Source organism: Asterias rubens, chromosome 16 (genome assembly GCF_902459465.1).
Source record: "Asterias rubens chromosome 16, eAstRub1.3, whole genome shotgun sequence".
Classification (NCBI taxonomy): Eukaryota; Metazoa; Echinodermata; class Asteroidea; order Forcipulatida; family Asteriidae; genus Asterias; species Asterias rubens.
Window position 1 is genome coordinate 1,027,841 of NC_047077.1, and position 27,096 is coordinate 1,054,936.

General features: G+C 38.9%; 1 protein-coding gene across 1 annotated transcript; it reads right to left on the reverse strand.

Moving 5' to 3' along the window:
- Positions 1–1,174: 1,174 nt before the first annotated feature.
- On the reverse strand, positions 1,175–26,063 carry LOC117300821. Its single transcript, XM_033784658.1, has 2 exons — positions 25,851–26,063; positions 1,175–7,113 (listed from the first exon to the last, which is right to left on the reverse strand). The coding sequence occupies exon 2, from the start codon at positions 7,034–7,036 to the stop codon at positions 6,230–6,232; it is 807 nt and encodes a 268-aa protein (XP_033640549.1). The 5' UTR covers positions 7,037–7,113; positions 25,851–26,063; the 3' UTR covers positions 1,175–6,229.
- Between the last annotated feature and the right edge of the window lie 1,033 nt (positions 26,064–27,096).

The window sequence follows — 27,096 nt, forward strand, 5'->3', positions numbered from 1 at the left end:
CAATGGTGTTGTAAACAACAATAGATCAACAATCAAGTAAAAAATACACCAAAACACACTGAGCATTATGCAGCAGATTTATTTATTAATCGTTATTGGTTCCGTACGAATGAAGACACAAAAGCACACAATGAGGGGGGGGGGGGGGTACACCATCCATGTCCACTCTTGAGTCTCGACCGATGTGCGGATGCCTCAACTTGCCTTGTTCATGAAGTTCGAAGAGGGCGCCCTAACACAAAACCGGTTGACACTTCTCAAAACCCTCACTTCAGCTTCTTCCCGATCAGGGAACGCCAGCCTTCTTGACATTCAGTGCTCGAATGGAGCATGGTGATACCCCCCCCCCCCCCCCCCCACAACTCTATTTTCGATTGTGTCTTCATTATGCGTTTGGAATCTAAGGAATTCTTATTGTGAAAAGTATCGGGCATGCCTTCCTGAGGGGCTCAATATGTTAAACGATTTATACAAATCGCCTATACGTACGAAGACGAAGCCGAAGCTGCGGCTTCGAATTAAGAAGACAAATATATCTTACGTAATATTGCACTTTAAGCATTGTTTGTTAAGTGCACCATTTATAACAGTGCATTGATCCTCTGGGCTGAGTGGCTTGGTGGTTGGGTTGCTTTAGCTCTGTGTGTAACCCTGTACCGGTACACATACCTGGTAATTGGCGTAAGGAGCCTCCCTTCCCATACTTCAACACACATTTTCCATGCAGGACCCCCCCCCCCCTCTCCCGGACACCCCTCCCCCTCCACAAATTACTTATTTCTCGAAAACTATGTCACTTTACAGAGGGAACTGTTTCTCACAATGTTTTATACTATCAACCGTTCCCCATTACTGGTAATCAAGAAAGGTTTTATGATGATAATTATTTTGAGTAATTACCAATAGTGTCCACTGCCTTTAAACATTTTAAGATACGTGTCCGAAATAGCAGTGCCATAGCTAGACGATTTTGCGGGGGCGGGGCAAGCGGGGGCAGCTACGACACATTAGGGGGGGTATTTCAAACCGTTTATATTTGTGCATTATTTTGTTCGATCTCAACTGTCCCGGGTAGGGTGGAAAGGTTTTTTAATTTTGGTTACGCCACTGCTGGGAAGCCCCACACACGTCAATCTGGAAAAAGCCAAAATTAAACCACAAGAACAAGAACACAACCAATGTCCGAATTCAATGTTATTACCACAAAATGTAACCGAGTTTCACAATTTTTATTTATTAAAGGGACTCCACTGAGAGTTTTTGCTTTATGCTTCCATTTTCAAATAGAGATTCCTGATGAAAATGGGGAACAAGTAACAAGTCTATAATTGTATTGGTATACCCTTCCAATGCAAGTTTCATCAAAACGAAAGAACTTTCAATAACCTCCAATCTCAAACAAATGGGTCTGTACACTTTGTACAGGATTTTTGTTAAGTTCATCCCTGAATTTCGTTGATATGCAAAAATACATTGTATTTTGATATAATAAGTGGTCGATATGTGGCATGGTGTAACCCCCCCCCCCCCAACCCATCCCTTTCTCCCATCCTCCTTCTATTGTATCTTCATTGTGTTGTGGGAATCCCCGGAATTCTTTAGAGGGATGTAGTCGGGGTTTGGGGGTATCCTGTAAAAACTGGGGTGTTCAAGTTGACACCATGGGTATTGTCACAAAATTCAATCTAAATTATGAATAAACCTTTACACCAAAGGGTGTTAAAATAACACACATTTCGGACGAAACAGTTTACACGTGTTTTGGTTTTACCCGTATCCACCGATGTGTGTTAGCACTTACTCGGTGTTATTTTTAACCATAATATGCTCTATGTTTTTAACACACAATGTTGTTAATTTTGATTCTCTCTTCGGTATATATATGTGACAACACCTAATGGCAACAATATTGCCCAAGTTTTGCAGTGTGTATCCCTCTACAAGTAGGCTACAAGGGTAAGATATGATAAAGGATGGGAACACTGGGGGACACGCTCTGCCACATATAGATAATAAATTATGGTAACTTTTACGCAGACGTTCCTTTTCAGGTATTCCCATTTGTTGTTGATTTCCAATGACATCATTTTCAAATTTTGCTCTGAATGAGTTGCACATCAAAGGTCACCATTTTAAAGATGAAGTTTGAGACTTGTGAATTTCTCCCCACCATTTTCATAAGGACTCTATCTATTGAACAACTGCGTCACAATAATCATGTCGACATCACAAACAAATCAATACGCTAGGATCAAAATGTTAAATTTTGGCAATAGTTTTATATCAATACATTTATTATTGTTGTTTGCACAAATGCATATACATATTTAATTTAGGCCAATGCTAATTTGGGGACATTGGTAACAAGAAAACGCGAGATCTTGTCAGTGAATATATGTTTGTCCTCAATCGACGTAATTATAACCCATTTCGTGTTTGACGGACTTTATAATCTAAGGGCAGTTTCTACTTCGTGTAGTCAATAAGGTTGATCAATCATGGTCGTATACTTATTTCTGTGGCGTGCAAAGATTGTTTGACGAGGAAAATTAAATATTTGTCAGTTATAAATATGTAACTATTGAAATATTGTTGCAACATTCTTTTTGTGAAAAAAAAATCCACAAATAGTAAGTGGCCTGGCGTTTCACCAATAGCGGACTAGTCTCCCTCGAAGTCCCTGAGCGAGTCTTCTTGTGGGCCATAAAGAAAGACTCTGCTAGGGTAAACGTCAGGCCTCGAACTATTTGTCTCTATTTGTTACATAGATCCTTTTGGTTAGTTAAAGTAGTTTGCAACAGCAAATACACATGTTTCAATATTTTGCCCCTTAGATTTGAATTATATTATTAAATGAATCTAAGTTGCATCAGACTTGAAATGCATAAAGAAACGCATGGTTCCATAAGGAACTGGAAACTGTCAGTTTCCAATAAATACAACTATTATAATATACCTCTTGCACTCTGATGGGAGGGTTTAGAGTGTGACTGATACAAGTCTACGAATCTGGATACAAAATTGCCAGTTCGTTTTGTGTGACACATCTTCTCCAGTAATGATTGTTATTATTGGCGACTACCTTAGCAAAATGAACGTTGCCATGCAATACTAATATAGAAATATTAATCCTTTTCTCAGGATTGCTTGTCAACTTAGCGCGCCATAATAATTTAGATAACACAGTTTTTATGTAAAAGTTGTTGTCCTCACTGCAAATGAGGACAAGGAAAACACACTATAATTCTACACACCCTCAGTCAATAGACAATTCCTAAGCACTGTCAAGATACCAGCTTCTAGCCCACACTCCTTCATCTAGTTGCTAAAACAGTAAACTTTATATAAAATAATTCATTCATTTTGTCCAATTCATCTCTTTACAATTTAACATCAAAATAAAACCGAGATACTGTGTACAATTTTAAAATACCTGAACGATAATGTAAAAAATTAAAATTTCAAATTTTACAAAAACACAACTTCTGATACACCATGTCATTCACATTCACCTACTTACCCTTTCAATTTCACACTTTTCCCCTTTTTCTAAAGCCATCCCTCTTCACAATTAATTACAATTTATTTATATATAAAGGTTTGAATGACTTTCATATTGTTTGATTTAAACTTTAAAACTTGTTTCATTCTTAGTTGGCCCACTGAAAATACACCTTTTTTTTTTACATTGCCTGGTTGACACAACAGTAAAACTGTTTTACGAGCTTTACTTTTTCAGATATGAAAAAATACAATGCTAGTGGCGCAACAATGAAATTTGGTTCACTCTTGGCCCGAATGACAAGGAACACTGTCTACGATACAGAATATACTCGTAGCTGCACATAGGGAAAGGGAGAGTTGTTTTTAAAAACGTTGATTTTTTCCAGATATGGAAAATACAATGATGTGGTGCAATGATGTTGTTGATTGATTAAAAAAAAAAAAAAAAAAAAAAAAGACCGAATGACAAGGAACACTACGATACTCGAGTTTTACCGAATATACGTAGCTTCACACGGGGAAAATGAAGTATTGTTTTACAGACGTTTCTTCAGATATGGAAAATACAATGGTTGGGGTGCAACCAACTTGTTGTTTGGTTCCCTCTCGATCTATACGGATTATCTTAGCTGCATACGGGGGGAATGTAGTAAAGATGACTGCAACATGTCAAACAGGACACAATTCTTCACAAAGCTCGTTATAATTCGACATTGCAATGTTTGTATTTCTCTACAGTGTCTTGCGTTGGCTTCGATCGTTTAAAACCACAACAGGAACATGCAACATAATCTTAAAGCCCACACAGTACACCCAGCGTGGAACAGTGTTGGTAAGTACTAACAGGTTTATAGACTTCATTTTGGTTTTACCCTTATACACCGATGTGTGTTAGCACTGTATAACTCGGTACTTTACCCTTTCCCGAGTTCTGAGGGGAAAAAAACATGCATATTATTTGGGTGGGATTCGAACCCACGACCTTTGTAACTCTAGAGCAGTGTCATACCAACTAGCCATGAGTAATAGACATTATTAGATTGATCTGCTCCTATCTGAAATCAGCTAAACAAATCACAAACTAAACTTTGAGACTATGTTATTCTGCATACAACGGTGCTGATTTTGTCCATGGAATAGTACCCATGCAGTAAATTAATCAATCATTAATTTGTGTACAGTTTATAATGGCACCAACCCATATGGTTACAGTCGTATGGTTGTTTTTACACAGTATTCGAGAAAGTACTGGGTAAAATGCCAAACACACATCCACAGTAAAGTGCTATTCACACGAAAGCAATTTAAAAGTGGTCCCTTGCTTAATTTTAGCATGGTTGTAAAAATGGTTTGACAATATTTTACCAGAGACCTTGGACAGTACACAAATTGCTGTCCTTTCACACAAGGGAACAGTTTGTAAAACTGTAAAGATATGTTAAAATTTAGCAAGGGACCCTTGCTAATTGGCTCTCGTGTGAATAAGACTTAAAACAAAAATTGTGTATTTCATCCCGGGTTCAAATTGTTTTTTTTTTTTCGTTCAACGTAAATTGCATAGGCACAGGGCGAAACAAATAATTCAAATAGCCGAGATAACATCGCGAACTTGTTACACACGCTTAACATATTTCTCGGAAATTTTCATTTTTATAATTAATGTTATTAGGGAAACTTTGGTAACGCTAGGTGGCAGCAGATTAACTGTGTAATATGATGTCCATTGTTGAATAAGTTCTGAGCATGGAAAACCATAGCCAAAGGTTAAATGGGGGTCTTTTGGGGAATCCTGTTTTTGTTTCTCTGTCTTCTAAATGTCCGTAATATGTAACTTAACAATTTGGACTTTGGACACAAGGTTGTCAGATTGATTGATGCTTACTTCAATGCCGATAACAATGCCCTTGTATTTCTTCTTATCACTTGTGTTTGCTTTGATCACATTGGGTTCCCTCTATACATGAGGGTCGAGGGAAATATTAAAGATGTATACACTTCTTAATGATCATTTCCGTTTAGCACTTGCCATGCTATCAGTTTTTAAACAATATCTTGATTTGATCACTATGGGTAAAATGTCCGCGATGTGCAATAGATTGCACATGGCATGACCATCTTTGATGTTAAGTACTGGAAAGGTGCACGCGTGAGCGCCGCGCACGACTCTCAGCCAATGCACACGTGCACGTTTTACATCAAAGATGGCGGCCAATGTAAGGGGTCCTTTATGACCGAGTCTGCAATCCACGAGTGTACGTTCTTATAGTGTCATGTATGCATTAGTGCATAAACACAATTCAACAGCAGACGGGTAATTTAGTTTACTTTAAAAAGAGACTATGCATTATTTCTTAAAAATCTGTGCACAAATCCATTGAAGCAAAGAGTTTGCATTCGTGAAATTTTACACCGATATATTTTTAATGGGGGACTTTGGGGCTCTGGGTGGCAGCAAACTTACCAGGTAAATCTATGTGTTCTTGGTTATGTGCGCATGCCACAACCACGTAAACAAAACTTTATCTCAAATACTCATTTAACAGTTATATTGCTTGCACAATGGGTATCTGTGACAGGTCTATGGACATTTGCCTGATAAGTTTGCTGCCACCTGGCGTTCCAAAGTCTCTCATTTGGATTGGATTGCTTGTTTTAATAATGGTCCATTTTTTACGGTAAAGACTGCCGTTACACCAGTATTACTTGGTTTGTATAAGCGACGGATTCAAAAGGGCGCCTCCAGCGACGAGTCATTAAATTCTGGCGCCTTATTTGGCCTCGAGAAGCTTCTATGTCGAAATACATTTCTCTGCAGCGAAATGAGAGTACTGTAAGTGACCTGCAGCCGTGCGCTCTGATCCTCAAGTTTACGTTTCAAATCACCAATGACTTTTTTCAGACGGTCCCTTCGGTGGACGACGAGCTGCTGTTTGAGTTTGGTCTTCTCGCGCATGCGCAGCTCTTCCTCCTCCTGTGCCAGGCGGATTTTTTCGTCTACGGCGGCTTTCTCGTCGCGAAGGCGTTTGACTTTCTCCTCTAAGCTTCCTCGGATCTGGTTTATGGTCCTGGAGTGGTCGAAACACTGACCACTGGCGGTGTTTCCGAATCTGTCCTCCCTATCTCTCACACTCGACGAGCTGGACTCCTCCGAGTCGGTAACTTCATCCAGTGACTCCGCCCTCTCTGTTATATCATACAGACTTTTGTCTGCTTCTATTTCGTCAACCAAACTGAAGGAATTCTCCGAGATCCCCGAATCTTCTGTGATGACAGAGCAGACCTTTAAGCTGTCCGTACACACTGGGGTATCCTCACTCCTGTTGTTATCGACAAAACCGGCATCGTCATACGGCGATTTCGGTGACGTCAGAGAATCGTGTGCACAGAAGGACGGCGGTGCGTTTGCGTTCACTTCCAGGTAGTCGACTTTTCCCGCCATGTCGAATTCCACGCCGTCTGCGCATGCGTCATCGTACCCGAGACGAAACTCTGCTCTACTGATTTTGTTTTCCATTAAGTGATGAAGTTTCATGGTTCTTTCGCCCTGTAGTGTAATGTCGATGGGTGCTCCACGTTGTTGTCACATGATACGAATTACATCCATTAGATCTGTACACATAAAGAAAATGGAGACACAAATTGTTAATGGTAAACCCAGACATCTCATCGAATGGAACAAGGGCAAGAAGTTGCCTTTAGACTGAACATCTGACGTCACACTTCGAGCCTCGTGAGTTACACCAGAGATTGGCTTTGAGCCTACGCCAAGATCCTGACGGTCAAGTGGTACGGATGTACAGTTGAGTCGCATTTATTTCGCAGTCAAATTCTACGTAGTCAAATTCTACGTATACACGTTTATAAAACATCATTATTTTGAACTGAAACTTCTCAGTTCTGAAAATAAATATCCTGCTTTTTATCTACTATCTACTTCACCAAACGTTTGAAACTACAGAGCGATCTCTTCTGAATCGAACACGTCCCCCTAACGGCCCGGAACATTCATCGTGATTCACGGCAATTACCGCGGCATAAATTAAGCCTCGTGCCCAAAGTATCGTATTACGCCCTGTTCGATATCTGCAGGGGGTCGACCACCTGTGTGGGTGGGTTGAAGTCTATACTTAATAAAGCATCAGGCGGGTTTCTTGGTAATTCTTTTGACGTAATTGTGGAGCATTGATGGAGGGAGACGCACGTTTAGTCATCCTCATCGCCCCCAAGACATCGTTCAATCTATTTTTTATTTATTTTTCTCAAGAACCCAACCCCCGTGTTATTATTGTGCTTGACGCAAATGCACATATTTTGTGATTACTAATTTTGTTATCTATATAAACCACAAGGGAAACTGAATAATTGATTTGGGGGTTGAACAAAGAATTGATAAAAGAGTGGGAATCGAACCTCCGGATTAACGTGCCGGCGCTCTGCCAACTGGGCGCTCGGCCAACTGAGCTATCTAGCACTAATAATTTGTTTAAACGCAAGTGAATCTGCTTAGGATGGAATTAATATAATCTCTCTTTCACGAGATCCTAATTTGAAGAATTTCTTCAAGGTATTAGTGAACCTCAACCTTGCCCCATGGTTGCCTCCCTCGCCTTTCATCCCGCACACCAATACAAGTGTCTGGCTTCGCGATGAATATCGCCCTGTCTTTATGTTTTCCTGCATCCCATTATCTGTGACATCTTAAACAGCGATCGAAGAGCACATAAATAATGTTACAGATATTCCTGAATTCAGCCATTGCAGGGACTTAATTAAGGCTCTATTGGGGAATCATTATTTACAGCATGCAGCACAATTGTACATAAACCACTTCATTAATAAATTACAGTCCGTTCATTTGAAGAAGAACAAAAATCAGTCACTGTCAATCTTATGGTAAAAAATTATTACACTGGAAATGATCAAAACTGATCTCGATCAACAAAAAAGGACATTATAGTTAAAAGGATTTGAAAACAATGTATTTATAAATGTCCTGCCGTCGATTTCACCAAACTCTTCCTAACTTAAGATTAAGCATAGGACTTAGGACGAGTCCCAACCCTGCACTGTAGCATGCAGACCTTAAGATTAATCCTAAGTTAGGACGAGTAACTCGTCCTAACTCGAGATAAGACGAGTTCTAGCGTTTCGTGAAATCGGCTGCAGAAATTGTTATGGGACATGACTCAAATGATAACAATAATATTCCTCGTGATTAAATTATCATAACTTGACATTTCTCCCTAAGACACAGTTTGCTAGTCAATTATATATTGTAATCCTTCATACAGGATCAAATAAAAAACGCCGCAGGTTTTTTGCCCTTAAATGGTCTGGGTACTTTTGGTAACGCGTCCTCAAATTCCAACTAAACTTACGCGTTTTGACGAATGATAGAAGAACTATTCCCTTAAAATATCACTTGCTGAGGTAAGGAGTAATTTACGTCTCAGTTTTAGGATGTAAAACGTATTTACCAGTTATTTTTGTTATCGTGGGTTGAACACGTTTTCGGTTTACTCCCCTTTTGAGCAGACCAAATCCCCAATGTGGTATAATTAGCAGTCATGCATTTCGTACAATATGGTTTTCCTCATGTGAACCCACGCATGACGTAGCTAATTAATGCAGATAGCAATTCATAGAATGATGTATTAGTGTCTGACGTCATATAATAATGTTATTGCCTTAAATGTCACTCGAAATGTACTCCAGAATCAGTTCCCCTTGTGATTTGTTACTTCATGGATAAACTCATTAAATAAGTCGTTAATGTAAAAATGAACTCTAATTTGAAATTCACGTTGCAATTAAATAAATTTTATAGGAAATTTAACAAGTATAGCAAATGAAAGAAGTGTGTAAATTTGGATAATTATGTCAAAGAGCAAAATATCAAACAATAAACCACAAGTTAAATTAAATGTAGAAAATATGACACAATGTGTATTTCGTTATTTGTTAAATATTGATAACAAATAACAAATTATCAAATAATTGTATCCAATAACCAAATATTACCACGGAGACGTCAACAAGACAATGACTAGGTAAGAAACTCTATTTTCAGATTTCACAATTTGCTGAATGTCATAAAGTAACATTTTCTAATCTAAATGTCAGTCCACATGACAAGTACGGCTCTCATAGCTCCCCTTATTTGCTTGCAATTATACCTCTGAGGAAGGAAGTCATCCATGGCTATATAAACAATTAAAAAAACATCCGGGTATGGCATGAATTTAAAGGGATAGTTTTTGTCTACATTTGTTTCTTAAAAATGTGTCTGCATGTTCTGGTAATCATCTGAAAATTAATGGCAATAACAACAACAGCTTTGGTTTAGGTCAGGCCACAAAGAAATGTTTTTCCTGTATAATATTTGTATTATAATATACATTATAAAGCTGCTTATGCAATGGATTTTGTGTACACATCTAACGAGGATACTTTCATTCTAAACTCTTCCGAGTTAACAATGACCCGGATCCGGGTCCCGTTGGGATAGACCCATTTCTGGGTAAGTATGACTTAAAGTCTATGTCAAAATGACCAACAGAAAAGGGTTAAAATGACGCAGCATCTGAGTTAAGTTTTCCGGGTGTCATCTTGACCCAGAAATGGATCAGCCTGACATAAAAATGGGTCAGAATGACAAAAAAATGGATCAGCCTGATCAATAACTTTTTGGAGCGTTCCAATTGCAATATTTCCAAGGAGCAATTTGAAGTGTGGGTTATTTACCTCATACTTTAAATCTTCAGATACCGATCGTCAGTTAGCCCACGACACTCACACAAACTCAATTATGTCTTTAACAAAAGGGGATGCTATGCCTCCATGGGACATTGACATTTTCATGAACAAGTTATCGAGCCCGGGGCGCAAGGAGACTCTTCTATGATAACATCATCACGATCCACTTGAAACCGGCGAAGTGTTCAAGACAAAACCGCCTTAAATTTACCTCCTTAGTTTTCTTGTTTTTATATTTGTTTGCGATAGCGTGAACTTTAGTACCCCTTGAGGGGTTCCTTCAAGATGTTTCATTTTCACTTAATTAAAAACAAAAATGGAAGTTGAATGGAGGTTTAAATTTAACACAAGAAACAAATATATAGCTCAACACATAATTGTTTTTTGTTTTTTTGTGGGCCAGTGTTTCTTGTTTTTAAAGCAGGGTATACTTATTGTTGAAGCAGTTCTGAGCTTGCACACAAATCTAAGACTGTGAGTTTACCTAGTAATTGAGTCTGCTGCCAGCTAGTTTCCCTAAAAACGTATCCCTATCAGTTCGTCGACTCACACATAGGCCTATAGCAAAGATCTTAAAGGGTGGGGGGGGGGGTACACGGTTGATTATCACTCTTAAAATGAATGGCAGAAGCCCGCAGCAGCTTGCGATACGTGTATACATCATTTTGAGAAATATTTCACTTCGAAGTATTGTGCATGTACAAACATTTTTATCCCACAAAATTTGAATATGACCTGCTTACTATCGTAACGCTTCTCAAATTTTGTATAACTATTGGGGATTATTCTTCCTGGTGTGGACATATTCGCTCCGGGTTTTAGTGGGTGATAACTCAAAATGCAACCACCCTTTAAATTGAAAGTTTCACAGGTTGGTTTTATTATACACAACCGAACAGGTTTCAAAACCAAAAGTGCACTTTGCATTTAAAACTGTTTATTACAGTTGCAATATTTTCTGTTTGATCGAAATATATCATGACATATCAAAATATTGACTCGCAGGAGAAAATCCCCAAGAACCGGCTTATGGTTCTTAAAAAAACGACATCAAGAACAAACATTAATTTTAAAATCTGATTTACTCCCGGCTCAGATTTTACGCACGAAGTCCCCCATCAGAGAACCTACACAAGTCTAATATTCTTTGACAAGCTTAAATTATTGACTCGAATAAAATAGGCATTAAAATTTGCATTATTTATAAGCCGTTTCCGTAGCAACCGCTGGATTCGCGACTGTATATTCGCGTCACACAGCGTTTAATTTAACATCGAGGCTGCAATTTATGGGACTGAGTTCTGCAGCATGCCTTGTCAAGTTTAATACATGGTGTTAGAAACAGAGTCTTTCATTCTATGATGTATCGCCGTTTATGTGACTTTTAAAGGGCCAATTCTCACGAGGCAATTTCCAGGCAATCAGTTCTTCATTAAAAAAGGAAAATGGGTCACATTTCAATGATCGCCTCTTTTTTATGTGGATCGTAGGAAATTGTACGAAACTTGACTCATGTCCACAAAGTGATCCTTCATGTAGCTTGCACCAGTTTGTTGCCTCCAAATTGTCTTTAAAAGTTGCATGTGTGACAAGGCTCTTCAACTCAGTAATTACAATCTTTTTCGGTGAAATCATGCACTTTGTTTTTGCCGTTTGTTTTCTTCTTTATAGACCTGGGTTTTGTTTCTCAAAGGGCTAAGACAGTACTTAACTGCAAATCACTATGACTTTGTTCTTTGCTAAGCAAAGTGTGATGTCACAGTACATAACATTACTGACTAGTGACGTTGGCCCAAGTAGAACGTGTTCATTGAATGTGTTATAGGCCTACATGATTAGTAGAAGCTGACAAAATACTCGCAAAGTGTTTATGCTTTGTATAACACATGTTATCATATTCAAACCTGTTAAATTTGTTCAAATTGTCACTCTCCAGGGGAAAATCACGCAGGTTTAGTTTATTTATGGGTTTATTGTTTGATTCTACTTCAGATAGAAAAAATTACATGATGGGATCTTGTTGCACGTTGCAGACCATTCCAGCACAGTTCAATTTGGTAACAGTATTTGCCAATACAGAAACAAGATGATCTTTCCGATCATTCAAGGAGTCTCGGCACCAAGCTAGCAACAGCCAATCTCTCTCATTCATACAAACACATTTTGTTTAACGTCTTGATATGATGATTTGCATGCACAAATCAGTAAATTGTAATCTAGGAATTAGACGACCGTACAGATCATTGTGAAACCAGCAGTTAGCTGCAACCTTTCGATTGCACGTCCTACAGTCTTACCACTTGAGCACCCTGTACAGTTAAGCAAAACGATTAAGGAGAATACACAATGTACGATAGCTACGTTGCTTGAATGGTGTACCATGGTAATAATCAATGACGTCACGAGCGTTAATGACTCAACGTCATTAGTCATTTGGATGAGTAAACGATGAGCGCATCGGGCGTTCTTCAAGGCTCTAATCTTGGTCCTAGAAGCAATAATGTCGAGGATACGTTTGCGTTTGATTGGTGAAATTAATCTATAATTTCTGAATGATGTCGAATACTCCTCGTCGTGTTTCCTGTTTTACGATCTCACGATAAATTGTGTATTATATAAACACCAATATTTGTGTTTGCTATGTCTGTCAAAACAGTATTTTTGTTGTGGAACTCCTGTAATAATGATTATTGCTGTTACACTGCTTTTGTTTAAGTGAATAAATGAAGCTGTATAGCTCAAAGCAATATGGGAAACACATATAAAAAGGGGGAACAAAAAAAGAACAATACTTTACAAGAAGCGCAAAACTCCAACCAATGAATACACTCTAAGAACGCCCGGTCAGATTTGACCCATATTACGTTGAGTCTGACCTATATCTCGGTCAGGCTGACCCGGAAACTGCTTTTTGTGTGAGGTTTCTAATTGGATTTCTCTGATTCAGCTTTAGTTTGACGTTATGTTTACACAGATGCCGGGTCACATTGACCCATAATGAGTCAGGACTCCGTCCGGACCCAGAATCCGAATCAGTTTTGACACGAAAGTGGTTAGCACCATGACCCATTATTTGCCGTTTTCAGGTTACCAAATAATTTAATTGATTTCTTACAGGTTGGTTTTACGGTGGCCTTGTTGAAAACTACCGGATGAAACGTCGACAAACTGTTTTGCAATCCTATCATGTATCACACCTGTGGAGTGAGTCGGGTACAATCATGCTGTCGGACTGTGCAACTGAACCCCGAGGTAAGCTTTGTTGAACAGTTTTACAATTCTTTGCACAATTATTTTTAACATCAACTGTTTATCACTTCTAAAATTCACACGTTTATGTAATGCGTTTGGAGGGCAATGTTAGTGTCATTAAAGACGTGTAATCTAATCATGGCACTTTTGTTGTTTCTTTGAAGCAGACTATGCGATGTAAACGTTCAGAATTGGGCCATAATTGACCCAGATTTGGGGTCCTGGGGAGGGGGCTTATCCATTACTGTGTCAGGCTTGCCCAGAAAATGGTGTGTTTTTTACGAGCTGGGTTGCTGAATCAGTAACTGAGTTTGACCCTATTTGTGTCACTTTGACACAATTACGGGTCATATTGACCCAATACTTGGTCAGATTCCACGGTACTCCGATTCTGTGTAAATTGAGAGTGCATTGTTTATAATTGTATAAAAACAAAATGGACTATGTTACAATTTTGTTCTCAACAAAAAAACAAAAGTAATACAATATTTGCACCACTTAAATGAGCACATAGTGGACGTGCTTTTATGTCCTATCTGAATATCCCTTGGGGTACAGGCATAATATAGCATCGACTGAATCCGATACTAAATTATTGTCCCTGTATTCCTTTAAAATAATAATGCGGCAGCGCGAGAGAGAAGGGGATGGTGGGGGAGGTAGCCCATGCTCACACGTGACGGCGGCGATGCGCAGACGAAACGCCGCAGGCCGCACTTCCGCCGTACCCGGATTTTCACCGTCAGGGAGACCAAAACCCGCTTTAGAAAAACAGAAGGTGCACTATCGGCTAGCATTGCATCATGACATTTTGTGCTGGGAAGGTTTTTTTTTCATACACGCCACGCACTTTATGATTGTAAGCCTGCATCACACCCACACAAACGGCTGCATTCAAGACTATCTTGGGTAGATAAAGCGAGGTGTTACGTTTGACACGTGAAGTGTCACTCGCTGAACCCTTTCAGGCAGCTATCGTAAAGCGACGTCTGGATGCAAGACTAGCTTCACGCGAGCTTTATTCAAAAATATTGGGAACAAATAGCAACTTCTTGAATTGTGAATATTTTTTTAGCAAAGACATGTGAGGAAGAGGCACCGTCACTAGAAGAAGGTTTCACAATGTAATTTGATTTTAAGACCAAGCAATACATAGTGATGTTCTTACAGTTAACATCGAGCGTTATGCTAAGCAATTAATAGTTTCCCATTGATAGGACCTTGTTTGTGTGTGTTGTTATATATCTGCTGCTTATGTTGTGACCTCTGCGTTTACTTTCGACAATGATATTGCTTAGTTGGGTTAGAATGATAAGAACTTTACTTAATGAACATTTTTGGATATTTGAAATGTGCTTATGCTCAGCCGATGACGCAGATATTCCTTTTGAAACATGACATAGCGAAATAATAAGTATAAAGCTTTCTTCTAGATTTTCGTTGGCTATAGCTTTTGATAACTCACGGTTAAGACATTATTCTTGGCTGCATTATAATATAGTATAAATGATTAGCCTTAAAGGGTCTATGTACTTTTTGGGGGACAAAAAACACAATGTCCACAGATTTATATTAAACTTACACAGTTTGAAGAAAATGATAGTAGAAAGCTTCCCTGAAAATATTACTTGCTGAGGTGCTGTAGTTTTTGAGAAATGAGTAAAACAATGTCATTAAAATAAATTTCGTCTCACTGATCATGAGACGAAAATTATTTTAGCATGTAAACATATATTATATTTTGATGACGTTGTTTTACTCATTTCTCAAAAACTACAGCACCTCAGCATCTAATATTTTCAGGGAAGCTTTCCACTATATTTATCTTCAAACGGTGTAAGTTTAATGTAAATCTGTGGACATTGTGTTTTGTGTTACAAGTACCCAAATCCTTTAAAATAACCAAAGTTGCGGTTATTCATTTTACGCAAAATGTTTGGGTGTTTTTTTATATTATTAATACTTATGAATTTATGGGGTTAAGTTATTAATAAATGATAATCAATACATTTCAGAGCTCATATTCAGCTCATACCGGTGGAAAATCACATTTCATAGAAGGCTGCAACAATTAACCTAATAATATATCCAATAAATTAAAACTGGGCCAACCTTTTCGAACCAGAATGTGTTACCGTTGAAAACTGTAATTCCTCCAATCGCCATGTAATAAATAATTGATACGCTTCGGTTAGTAATAACTGAGAAGCACTCTCTCATTCGCCTGGTATCGCTAAAAGCCCTAACGGGGACCATGATAATATCGAACTAGGCTTTTATTAAAGTTCTTGGAACAGGCTGCCCGTGAAGAATGCAAGCCAGTGATGCGCGAATGGCAGCTTCTCTGTGTTATAATGCGGACTGTCTGGGGAAAGTGTGATTTCAACTCAGGTGAGGTATAGCCCTTCTCCTGATACCGCCAAGGAGATTTATTAAAATTGTAAAAGATAGAATAGATAAAACAAGGAAGGTGTAGTGGTAGCACTTAAAGAATGGAGCCCGTCTCATACTTCTTGCGAATTCTAATGGCATACGAATTAAGTAGGATTTGAAACTTTGCATGGTGGAAATACGTTATGGAAAGGTTGCGGTAACACCATCTAATAATTATCTCGAAATGAGTTGGAGTGGTTCTGAAAAGAGCCGTTGGTTTCAACTCGACGTTTCGATCAGTATGCTATGGATCAGAGCATACTGATCGAAACGTCGAGTTGAAACCAACGGTTTTTTTCAGAACGGAGCATACTGATCGAAACGTCGAGTTGAAACCAACGGCTCTTTTCAGAACCACCCCAACTCATTTATAGTCATTATATACATGGTGTTACCGCAAACCTTTCCATATGACATACGAATTGTTGACGTCACAGGGCTTTTGTCCGCAGGAGTTGAGCAAATTTCCACTGATGCGAATTATTCATGACAGATTTGTGACGTCAACACCATACAAATCTGATTTTTTTTTAAGACAGTATGTTTTATTGCCAAATGTTTAAAGTGCCATCTTTATCTGCGAGCTATATAATAGACGATGAATGATATAACCCACCCATAAATTCTTAAGTTGTATTTTGCATAATGTATGGTGTTAACGTACGGGCATCCCTTTCCGCAACCAAGTCTTTGCTGTACGTTTATCATTGCTCTTGATATCTCAGACCTCATGAGAAGAATTTTAGTTGATTTTGTTCTTATTCTGCTCCTTGTTTTTGTACGGACGGAAATGCCTGCAAGTACTTGACCCAACCATCGGGGGAGCCTTCAACCACAATCGCCCCGCGGATAGATTCTCAATCGGTTTCGATGACGGCTCAGAAGAAAGAGCCTGAGTTGAAATTCTGATCATGAAAATTACGGCGAACACGAGATAAGAGTCCTTTCTTTCGACTTGCATTATTCAAACACCGTAAAGTGTAACATAAAACACAGAGAAGAAAATGGTGTAAGGAGAGGTTTCTTGTGCAAAGGCTTATTTTAAAGGCAGTGGACACTATTGGTAACTACTCAAAATAATTGTTATCATAAAACCTGCACCTGTTGGAAGTACAACACATTATGAGAAAAAGCTTCCTCTGAAGTGACGTAGTTATCGAGAAAGAAGTCATTTTCCACGAATTTGATTTCGAGTCCTCAGATTTAGAATTTGAGGTCTCGAAACTTCGTGTGACCATGGTGGGACAAGGGTGCTTTTTCTTGTATTAATATCTCGCAACTTCGACGACCGATTGAGCTCAAATTTTAATATATGTTAATTATTTTTTGCAAAGGGCTAAGGAGAGATACACCAACTGTGAAGACTAGTTTGCATAAGTCTGCATTGCTTCGTGTATTGCTGCTTATGCTTGACACACTTTCGATAATGAGAATGAATGAAGTCTTCTATTATTCAGTACAACACACTTCGCCATTTGCCTTTGAGCTTCGAATGAAAACCTACATAAGATGACTGTACGTACCGTAGTTCATTCCTATGTCATTATGCGACACACTGTGTCTCATGTATTTATGTACACATTGCACACTCTTTGTCACAGTGTATTTAGTCGTCAAATATTTTGAAAGCATTTTGTGCGGCTACCTTTTGCATGTTTCTGGGCGCTATTTCTCAGACATTCCCATAAATTCTCAGCCAACCTTTTTCAATTCTCAGTTCATCCCTCTGAAGCCGACATTTTATTTTTGACTGGTATTGATTCCCTATAAAGCTAACACGCTATACTCGCAGACAAACATGCCATGCCGAGGGGCTGACAAAACTCAGACTTATTACATTTGCTGATTGATTTTTGGGATGCGGTGGTTTCTATGCATGACCTTTCCACACTACATATATTTTTTGTTGTGTAGGGCTCATGGGAAGACCATAGAGAGACAGAGGAAAACAAGAAGAAAAACAGAAATATATGGAGGAAAAGCACAATGGCTCACGTCCCAGTTTTCTTTTGCAGTAGTTGGAAAAGGGTTATTCAGATTTCTGTGTGTAATTGTACGGCTGAGGTTTAAAAGTGATCTGCAGCCGATTTCACGAAACGCTATAGGATTAATCCTAACTCGAGTTAGGACGAGTAACGCGTCCTATTACTTAGGATGGGTTCAATTCGTCCTACGTATTTGGATACGGAACTGAACCCGTCCTAAGTCCTAAGATTAATCCTAAGTTAGGAAGAGTTTGGTGAAATCGACGGCCGGAATGTTAACAGAATCAGCCGAAATCAGGATTGTACACAATATTGTGCAATCAGGGGCCGATTTCACAAAGATCTAAAATTGATCGTAACTGCAAATCAATCGCAGCTGCTTAGTAAAGTGTATGTCACAATACAAATCACTATGGTGATACTGAAAATTTGTCTTGCGATGAATTTTATTGCTTTGTGAAATCGGCCCCTGGTTTTTATTGTAACATGATCACAATACCATGCCCGGAACCAATGGTATTGGTTGTGGGACTCCTTGTAGTGGACCCCTGGCATCCCGGACTAGTATTTTGTGTTATCCGGACTCCCATTTCGTTTAATCCGGACTCTTATTTCGTGTATAATTTTATGTAATCCGGATTCAATTTTGTGTACCGGGCTCTTATTTTTGTGTAATCCGGACTCGTTGTGTAAACCGGACTCGTTGTGTATCCGTACGCTCACTTATACGGACTACCACTTGTGTATACAGGACTCTCAGTTTGTGTCATCAGGAAACCCGCCCTTTTGTACTTACCGGACCCCCCCCCCCCCCGATATGGAATCCGGTCTCCTTTTGTGTATAACTTTGGACTTTTGTTTTGGTAGTTTGGCTGCAAACCTTATTCTGGCAAGCATAATGTTGGCTTAGCTGCTCTTTGTTCTTAGCTCATAGATTTAGAACGCCGATCTTTAATCGTGTGTTAAGCACCTAGCTCTCCAGACTAATAAAGGCTAAGTGCACTTTAAGGCGGGAACCTTGCATCTTTAGCCCTGAGTTTATCTCTTACCTCTGCATCAATAATTAGATGAGATCACGTGAGATTTTAAACATGTAGAGCACGCATGGCAATCGCGTCCCCGAAATATAACTCCAGACACTTCTTCCTAATTAGCATATCATGAATAATTCAAGCTTGACACGCTGCTGTGTGTCCCCATCTGATGTGGTGAAATATTAGACTTGTTGTTAAGGAAGCAAGCGGCTATCGAAGAGGTGATTTGATTCCACAGTATGGAGGGGATCAGATATGACTCAATGTGTTAAGTCCTCGTGGTTTATTTGAAAAGGTCATTGTATGAGTGTTTCCTAGTCGGTCCATAGCTATGAATTGACTAATAAGCCTTTTGCATGAAGAAGAAAAAAGAACATTAGGGAGGTTAAGCTACGCGTCACGCGAGCAAAAACGTGAACGTGAACGTCAGAAAATGTGTCGTTTCTATGTGGCGTACCACTTTTTACTAAGCATCTGATAGCACACACATTTTGTGTATATAACAAGGGTGTTTTTTTTCTTTCACTCTTGTAACTTCGAAGACCAATTGAGCCCAGATTGTCACAGATTTTTTGGGATACACCCGAATACTATAGTCTTTGACAATTACCAAAGGTGTCTAGTGCCTTTAAGGACTTCATGCGAGCTTGAAAACATAATAACCGCGTGGAGAACTATTGTGCAGTCATGAAAAATATCTTGTCCGTATAACTATGACTCTATCCTTGCTACCTTTTAGTAGCGAATGCCAAGACTCACAGCTTTTAACAGGATGGCAACGTTGTTAACGTTTTGTAAGGAGGCTACACTTATTTAATTATGTGTAATTATGGTATCCTTAGCGACAAGTGAGAGTCTTTGTATTTGTAAGAGGGTTTGATAAGTAGTCAGAGTCTAGGATGTTTGTGAAGCGATATATAACGGTCTCAAGATTGTAGGATCGAGCTATAGGATGTCGATGCTATTATTATAACGCACCTCAAAACACAGTTCCTGGTGAATCATACATTTATAACGAGCAATTTTGAAAATAGTTTTTTTCTTTCTCATAAATTAATCAAACTTTGTATTTATCGGCCTGACTCATTATGGGGTCATACTGACCAGGAAACTGGTTTAAAAAAATGTTACTCTGTCATCAGTTTGACCTACATCGAGGTGATTTTGACAAAGATTCCAGGCCACGCTGACGCATAAACGGGTCTGATCCCACGGAACCCGGGTCAACTCTGACCCGGAAGTGATCAATAGGTCCCCCTTTCAGCAATATTGGTTGAAGCAGGTATAGCTTGAAGATTTATATGATGTCGATTTTATGAGACGGTATTTCCATCGCCTTTTAATTAAACCTGAAAGAGAGGGGTTTTGGATTGATTCACGGTGGGTTGGAGATGAGTTGACACCACACCATCTGCCAGTGTTTCGTGCCGAGTCGTAGTGTGTACGTGGAATGAAGAAGGAAATCTTACAGGAGAAAGGGCGAAAGCAATTGATGTGCACAAATTTTGTTTTAAGACAGCTGAGTGTGAAAGTTTGTGAGAGTTTTCTGCCAGTCATAGGAAGGTTAAATTCTGGCAAAGTGAAAATACCTCTGTAAGGCATAATTATCGGATCTTAATATCAATTTGATTGCTTTTGGAAAATTGTGCAAGAATAGCAGCGTCCCGCCCAGTGAACTCGACAAACTCACACAGAACCAAGCATAGCAACAGTCAATCTCTTTCATACAAACATTGGTTTATGAGTTGCACAAAACAAGAAATGGTGATTCAGTAGTTAGACGACAATACGTATTCTAGCAATTGTGAAATTTGTGCAACAAAAGTGTTTGTTTCCTTTAATTATTCTCTTGCAACAGACTTGTTTTCAGACTTGTAATATTCTATATATGCATTTTGATACACCAAGTAGAATGTTGGTCTTTGACAATTACCAAACATGTCCAGTGCCTTTAAAGGTGTAATATTTGATTGCCTTCGATTGTCAGCGGTTCTGACCGTTTTAAAACACCCCGACATAACATAAAGAGAACACGTAAAGACGTGATACACATTTGCTTGCATCATGAGACCCAACATGTCTACTAAACATGTCTAGACTGGATTTAATGCCTCCCACCTACCCAATGCGTCAATGTAAAGGACACATTAACATTTCCTCGCCCACGAACTGTGAAGTCCTATTCCTTACTCTATGTTCCTGGCAAAACATTGATGTGTTTCGATATCCATTCTGTGAGTGATCGTGCAGTAACGTACGCAAAACTTTGAAGTGATTTTCTGGTAATTTTAACAAATATAAGCGGCATATTTAAAGGCAAAGTATACCTTTAAATCGTTGAACCGATCGATTGCTTTAATCCTATACAAATGTACAATAAATAACATGTGAACATTTCAGTTCAAAGGGTAGTCGCGTTGTTTAGATATCGCCGGAAGTCCGGAGCGATTATGACCGTGGGTACACACAATCTGAGAAGCGTTACTGCAGCAACGCTTCTCAGATTCAAATGTTTGTGCGCAAAAACTGATACTTTTACCATACCCACATTACTTAAAATGATAAATACATTACTATCAACAGGTGTTGTTGGCTTCTTACTTTAGTTTGCATCGCCATTCAGTTAAGAGTGATTACCATACGGTCGTATACCTTCCTCGTGTTACTCAATTTCGTACACGATATCTCTACGCGACACAATAACTATACGTACACGATTATGATAACTATACGTACGTACATTGCAAATATGTACATACGTGATAACTATATACATACGTACATGATAACTGTACGTACATGATAACTATAACATGCAAACAATACGTACATATGTGATAACTATACATACATACATGATAATATACGTACATACATTGCAAATATATGTACATACGTCATAGCTTTACATACGTACATGATAACTATACGTACACCTATATATACATACTTGCAAACAATACGTACGTATGTGATAACTGTACGTATATGATAACTATACGTACATGTACGTACGTGTACGTACGTACATTGCAAATAGATGTACGTACATGATAACTATACATACATACATGATAAATTTACGTACGTACATGACAACTGTATGTAAGTACACACTAACTTTATGTACATACATGATTAGTATAATGCACACACACCCTATTTGATCCGGTGTGGGGTAGAAGTACCCTACCCCGTATTTTGTACTATCAACCAAAAGATGGATTCCAGTTCTTTAGTTTTGGTTAATGGACTTCTTTAGAGAAAAGTAAAAACCAAAACCCAGTCAATGCTAAGTATCTGTACCCTGCATATACATGCATCATGCATAAATCACTCAGTCAGCATAATATTAAAACACATTTACTGGTTGTATTCAAGCTCGCACCGAACCATTATTATACATCTCATTAAAGTACATAATTAATCTGGCTGAGTTGATTTGAATTGGTGTCAAACGAGCCGCTAATTTGTGTTTCACTGAGCATACGGGGGTAACTTGTTAATTGTGATTAGATAACAAATATCACGGCCATTAATTAACTATAGTAGTACCTATATAGTGCCTGGATGATCTGCCGAGGTTTGGGCAATTCGGAATCGCACAGAAAATTAAAAGAATGTAATTCAATTCAATTCAAACTTTCTTGAAAAAAATAAAAATAAAAAAATGAACAATGCAAATGCGGGAATCTTATATAGACCTAAATAAAAGCAAACTGTAGTAAGTGTGAAAGATAGCAGACAAAATAAGTATGGAGGCATCATCTATACGCGACCATCTTTTGAAATGAAATTAATTTTCAGATGTCAGTTTTATTGTACACATCTACATTAAATAATAGGGTTGAAACATAAGAACGGTTAAAGGCAGTAGACACTATTGATAATTACTCAGAGATTTATTAGCATAAAACCTTACTTGGTGACGAGTAATGGGGAGAGGTTGATGGTATAACACATTGTGAGAAACGGCTCCCTCTGAATGCCATAGTTTTCGAGAAAGAAGTAATTTTCCACACGCACGTAATAAACGCACACAACTTCGTGTGACAGGGGTGTTTTTTCTTTCATTATTATCTCGCAAGTTAGATGACCAATTGAGCTCAAATTTTCACAGGTTTGTTATTATATACATATGTTGAGGTACACCAAGTGTGAAGGCTAGTCTTTGACAATTACCAATAGTGTACACTGACTTTAAGACCAAGTCCTATATAATAATGCCCACCTTATTTCACCTTGTGTAGCTGTCAAAGATCAGTCTTCTCACTTTGTGTATCTCAACATATGCACAAAATAACAAACCTGTGAAAATTATTTCTTTCTCAAAAACGACGTTTTAATTTTAGAGGGAGCCGTTTCCCACATTGTTATATACCATCAACAGCTCTCCATTGCTCGTTACCCAGTAAGTTTTTATGCTAACAATTGTTTTGATTAGTTACCAACAGTGTCCAGCGCCTTTAAAGGAACAATAAAGGCACTTTATGTAATCCACCATAATACACAAACTGAAAATCCTGTAGAAGTTTGAGATCGCTCTAAGAGACACTTGTGGACGCTAGGTGGCAGCAGAATTTCAGGATTTATTGCGCATGTTCATGAATAGGAAACCATTTGCAATTTTACTGATACGTTATGCTGCGAGTAAGTCTTTCAGCGTCTCCCATTAGGAGCAATGGATTATCATTTTATGCAAATGATAGTCACCAAGTTAATTACAAAGGAGCAGGTGCTGGATCAGTATGCTGTTTGTGATTGTGTTAACGGTAATGAGTTATATCAAGCGTTTTTTTAATGAGTCATGTTGGTGAGTTTGGTTTACAATCATGAAGTTCAAGGCAAGCTCTTTCATCCTTGAACTATGGTTAATTTTTCTTTCTAAGTTGTGTTGTTGGTGACTTTTGTGACATGGAATACTCGTTGAAATCTTCAGAGATCTCTGGTAACATGAAGTCATGACACCAAAGTGCATTGCCCTTTGGGAGGGGTCAAAGTCTTTGATATCCCAGACTGGATCCACATATCTAAGAGGGGCTCTCGATCATCCTCAGAGTTGTTGGTCTCTTTTGTGTGTTTTGTAAGGTGCTTATAAAAGATTTTCACTCATATACTTTGTACACATAATTGTCCAAACACTCAGACCCAGGTCTAGCCCACTTTTACTGATCTATTTCGAAAGATTCTGTATACAGGCTTCTAAACAAAGGTTTTTGTTGCCATTAATTTTAAGAGTGACTACCAAACGTATACCCGCCTTCCCTTTAAACATATTTTGAATAATTTACTTTTGTATTTTGTTCTTATCTCAAAAGTCAAAATTTCAAAACACGGGGCGGGGAGGGTGACGGCATCGATAAACTGTGCGAGGCACTTTATTCTTCCACATTCTGAATGTTATAATTACCTACGGTAGTTTCATGACACATTATTCCCTTACCTATTGAATCATCAGGTGCAGAATGCTCGGCTATAATGACAGCCATGGCATTATGGATGACCTTAAATTATTCATCCATGACTCACGGTATATCCCACAGCGATTACTAAAACACTTAAGCGTCAATTGGAGCTCTTATCAAGGAAGTTGCTTAATTAAACGGCTGTTTACGCTGGGGTCAGAGCTGACCCGGATTCATACTGGGTCGCAGAGGGCCTGACTAATTTATGGGTCAAGACGACCCGGAATATTGTTCAAACTATCACTAAAAACTGTGACCAGTTAAAGTAGAATCTGACGCATGACCCACGGGTAAGACCCCATGTGACTCGGGTCGAGTCAGCCTGAAACACGAAGGCACATGTGACTCGGTTGAGTCATGCAGCACAGGGTAAGGCTTCATCGGCCCGTTTCGAGTCACGACCCACAGTTTAAGGCCCCCTGTGACTCAGTTCGAGTTAGCTTGACCCACACTTAGGGCCCCCTGTGACTTGTGTCAACCCATGACCCACATGGTAAGGCCCCCTGTGGCCGGGATCGAGTCAGTCTGACCCACAGTTAAGGCCCCGTGTGACTCGGGTCGAGTCACGACCCACAGTTAAGGCCACCCCCTTTGTCTCGGGTCAAGTTATCCTGACCCATGGTAAAGGCCCCATGTGGCCTAGCATAGGTCGAGACAGCTTGACCCAAAGCTTCCTGTGGCTCGAGTCGATGTAGCTTAACCCACGGGTAAGGCCCCTGACCCTGGAGTTCTTAAGAGTGTATTGCAACAGTGGTTCTTCGTAGACTTATTTTAGCCGACTGTTTTCATCCAAACATTTTGGGTTGACTGGGTAGAAAAAACTGGGTAGAATAAAAATATCAACTGATAAACAAACTGTGCTGCAATTGAAATTAAAATAATAAAATTGTCTACTTGTCGTTTTGAAAATGCTGCTTTCTCCACTGTATTATGAAAGTGTTTCAGAGCTGTGTCCTCGTGGGTCTTGATTTTGAAAATATATTGCATCAATTCAATCGTTTGTGTTAAGACAAGTCGCAGGGACTTGCAGCAATACACACAAACAAAATTATGGTATAGAAAACACTGGTGTTTGTATTGGTTAGAATAATAAAGCACATTCATGGTTTTGGCAAAAGAAGGCAGGTGTTCCCGTTTTAATAGGAACATGCTCTTCTGATTATGTATTTTTACAACCATAAAGCTTGGCATTCAGCAGTATAACAAAATAATATAGGTATTCAGTGTAGAATTGCAACGGGGTAACAACTACATTGACTTGAGAAATGAACATCATGGTGTATACAACCTATTGAGAAAAGCTAAGGCAATTTATTATGTACACAGTCAGATGGACTCTCCCCTCAGACAGGCATATTATAAGGAAACAATATGCAACCTGTCTGGTAGGTTACGTCTGAAGGAAGAATAATAAGTCTTACCTTTTCTCATGTTAACGTCATCATCATCATCATCATGCCAAACGTCTGGATGGTTATCTCACAGAAATATCTCGTCAGTGTACGCTTGCTGTTTGATTAAATGACAGACTGGTATTTCACGCTAGGCGCTTGTCTGTTTTGGTTCTCTCGTGTACAAACCTCCAGTAATTATGCTTAGGCGAGGACACTGCCGCGCGGGCTTCGCTACTTGACATATATTTTGGTTGTACTCATCACGAGCCCTCTGACATTGTAACTAAATCCTGCATTCGTCCGTTTCCCGCCTAATGAGACACGCCGTCCAATCAGCGACGGTGTTATATGGGCGCCACGGCCCTGCTTAGCTATTCACGCACAGTGGTCTGAATTTATAGCAGACGGCAATTTACGGCCGTACGCGTGTCTGATTGTAGGTTCGGGTGTTGGCCAATGGGAGATGGTCTCTCATGATAATGAGACCAACCGTTCGTGTCCAATAATGAACACGATACCACTTTTCGCGCTCTCCCATCGATCAAAAATCACCCGGGCTAAAGCTTACAGGCTAGTGTCAAAATTCAGCCCGTCGGGGTCAGATTGTGTCAAAGAAGCAGTGATATTATGCATGTTCAATCATAGCAAAATATATGTGGGTTTCTTTTAGGAAGACAAGGATTTAAAAGAAAGGTATGGGCCCTACGTTTGGTTATCACTCTCGGGTTAGAAGCACATACATCTTTCGATTTTAAAGATTTTTTTAAGCATAGAATTCCACTTTGAAGTAATGTAGTTATGCAAAAAAATAATTTGGTTATTCTTGTGCCCCAAAATTTAAATATGAGTTGCGCGACTGCTGTGTGATGCAGTCCTGTGTGCTACAATCAATTTATCCATTGAGTTATTATAGGGAATAGAATAAGCCTCATTTTTAATTGAATTTGTTTTTGTTTTTTTGCTTGTTGATTGTTTATTGTTGATGGTATGGTTGCTGTTGTTTATGTTTATTCGTTCTTTATTTATTGCTGACTTAAAGGCAGTGGACACTCTATTGGTAATTACTCAAACAATTTATTAGCATAAAAATTGGTAGCAAGTAATGGGGAGCTGTTGTTAGTATAAAACAAGTATGCAGAAACGACTCCATCTGAAGCAACTTAGTTTTTGAGAAAGAAGTGTTTTTCAACGAATTTTGATTTCGAGACCTCATAATTAAACTTTGAAGTCTCGAAATCAAGCATCTATTTAAAGCACACAACTTCGTGTGACA

Coding starts and splice junctions, on each gene's coding strand:
- LOC117300821 (XM_033784658.1), bottom strand. CDS start 7,036: ATGAAACTTCATCACTTAATGGAAAACAAAATCAGTAGAGCAGAGTTT.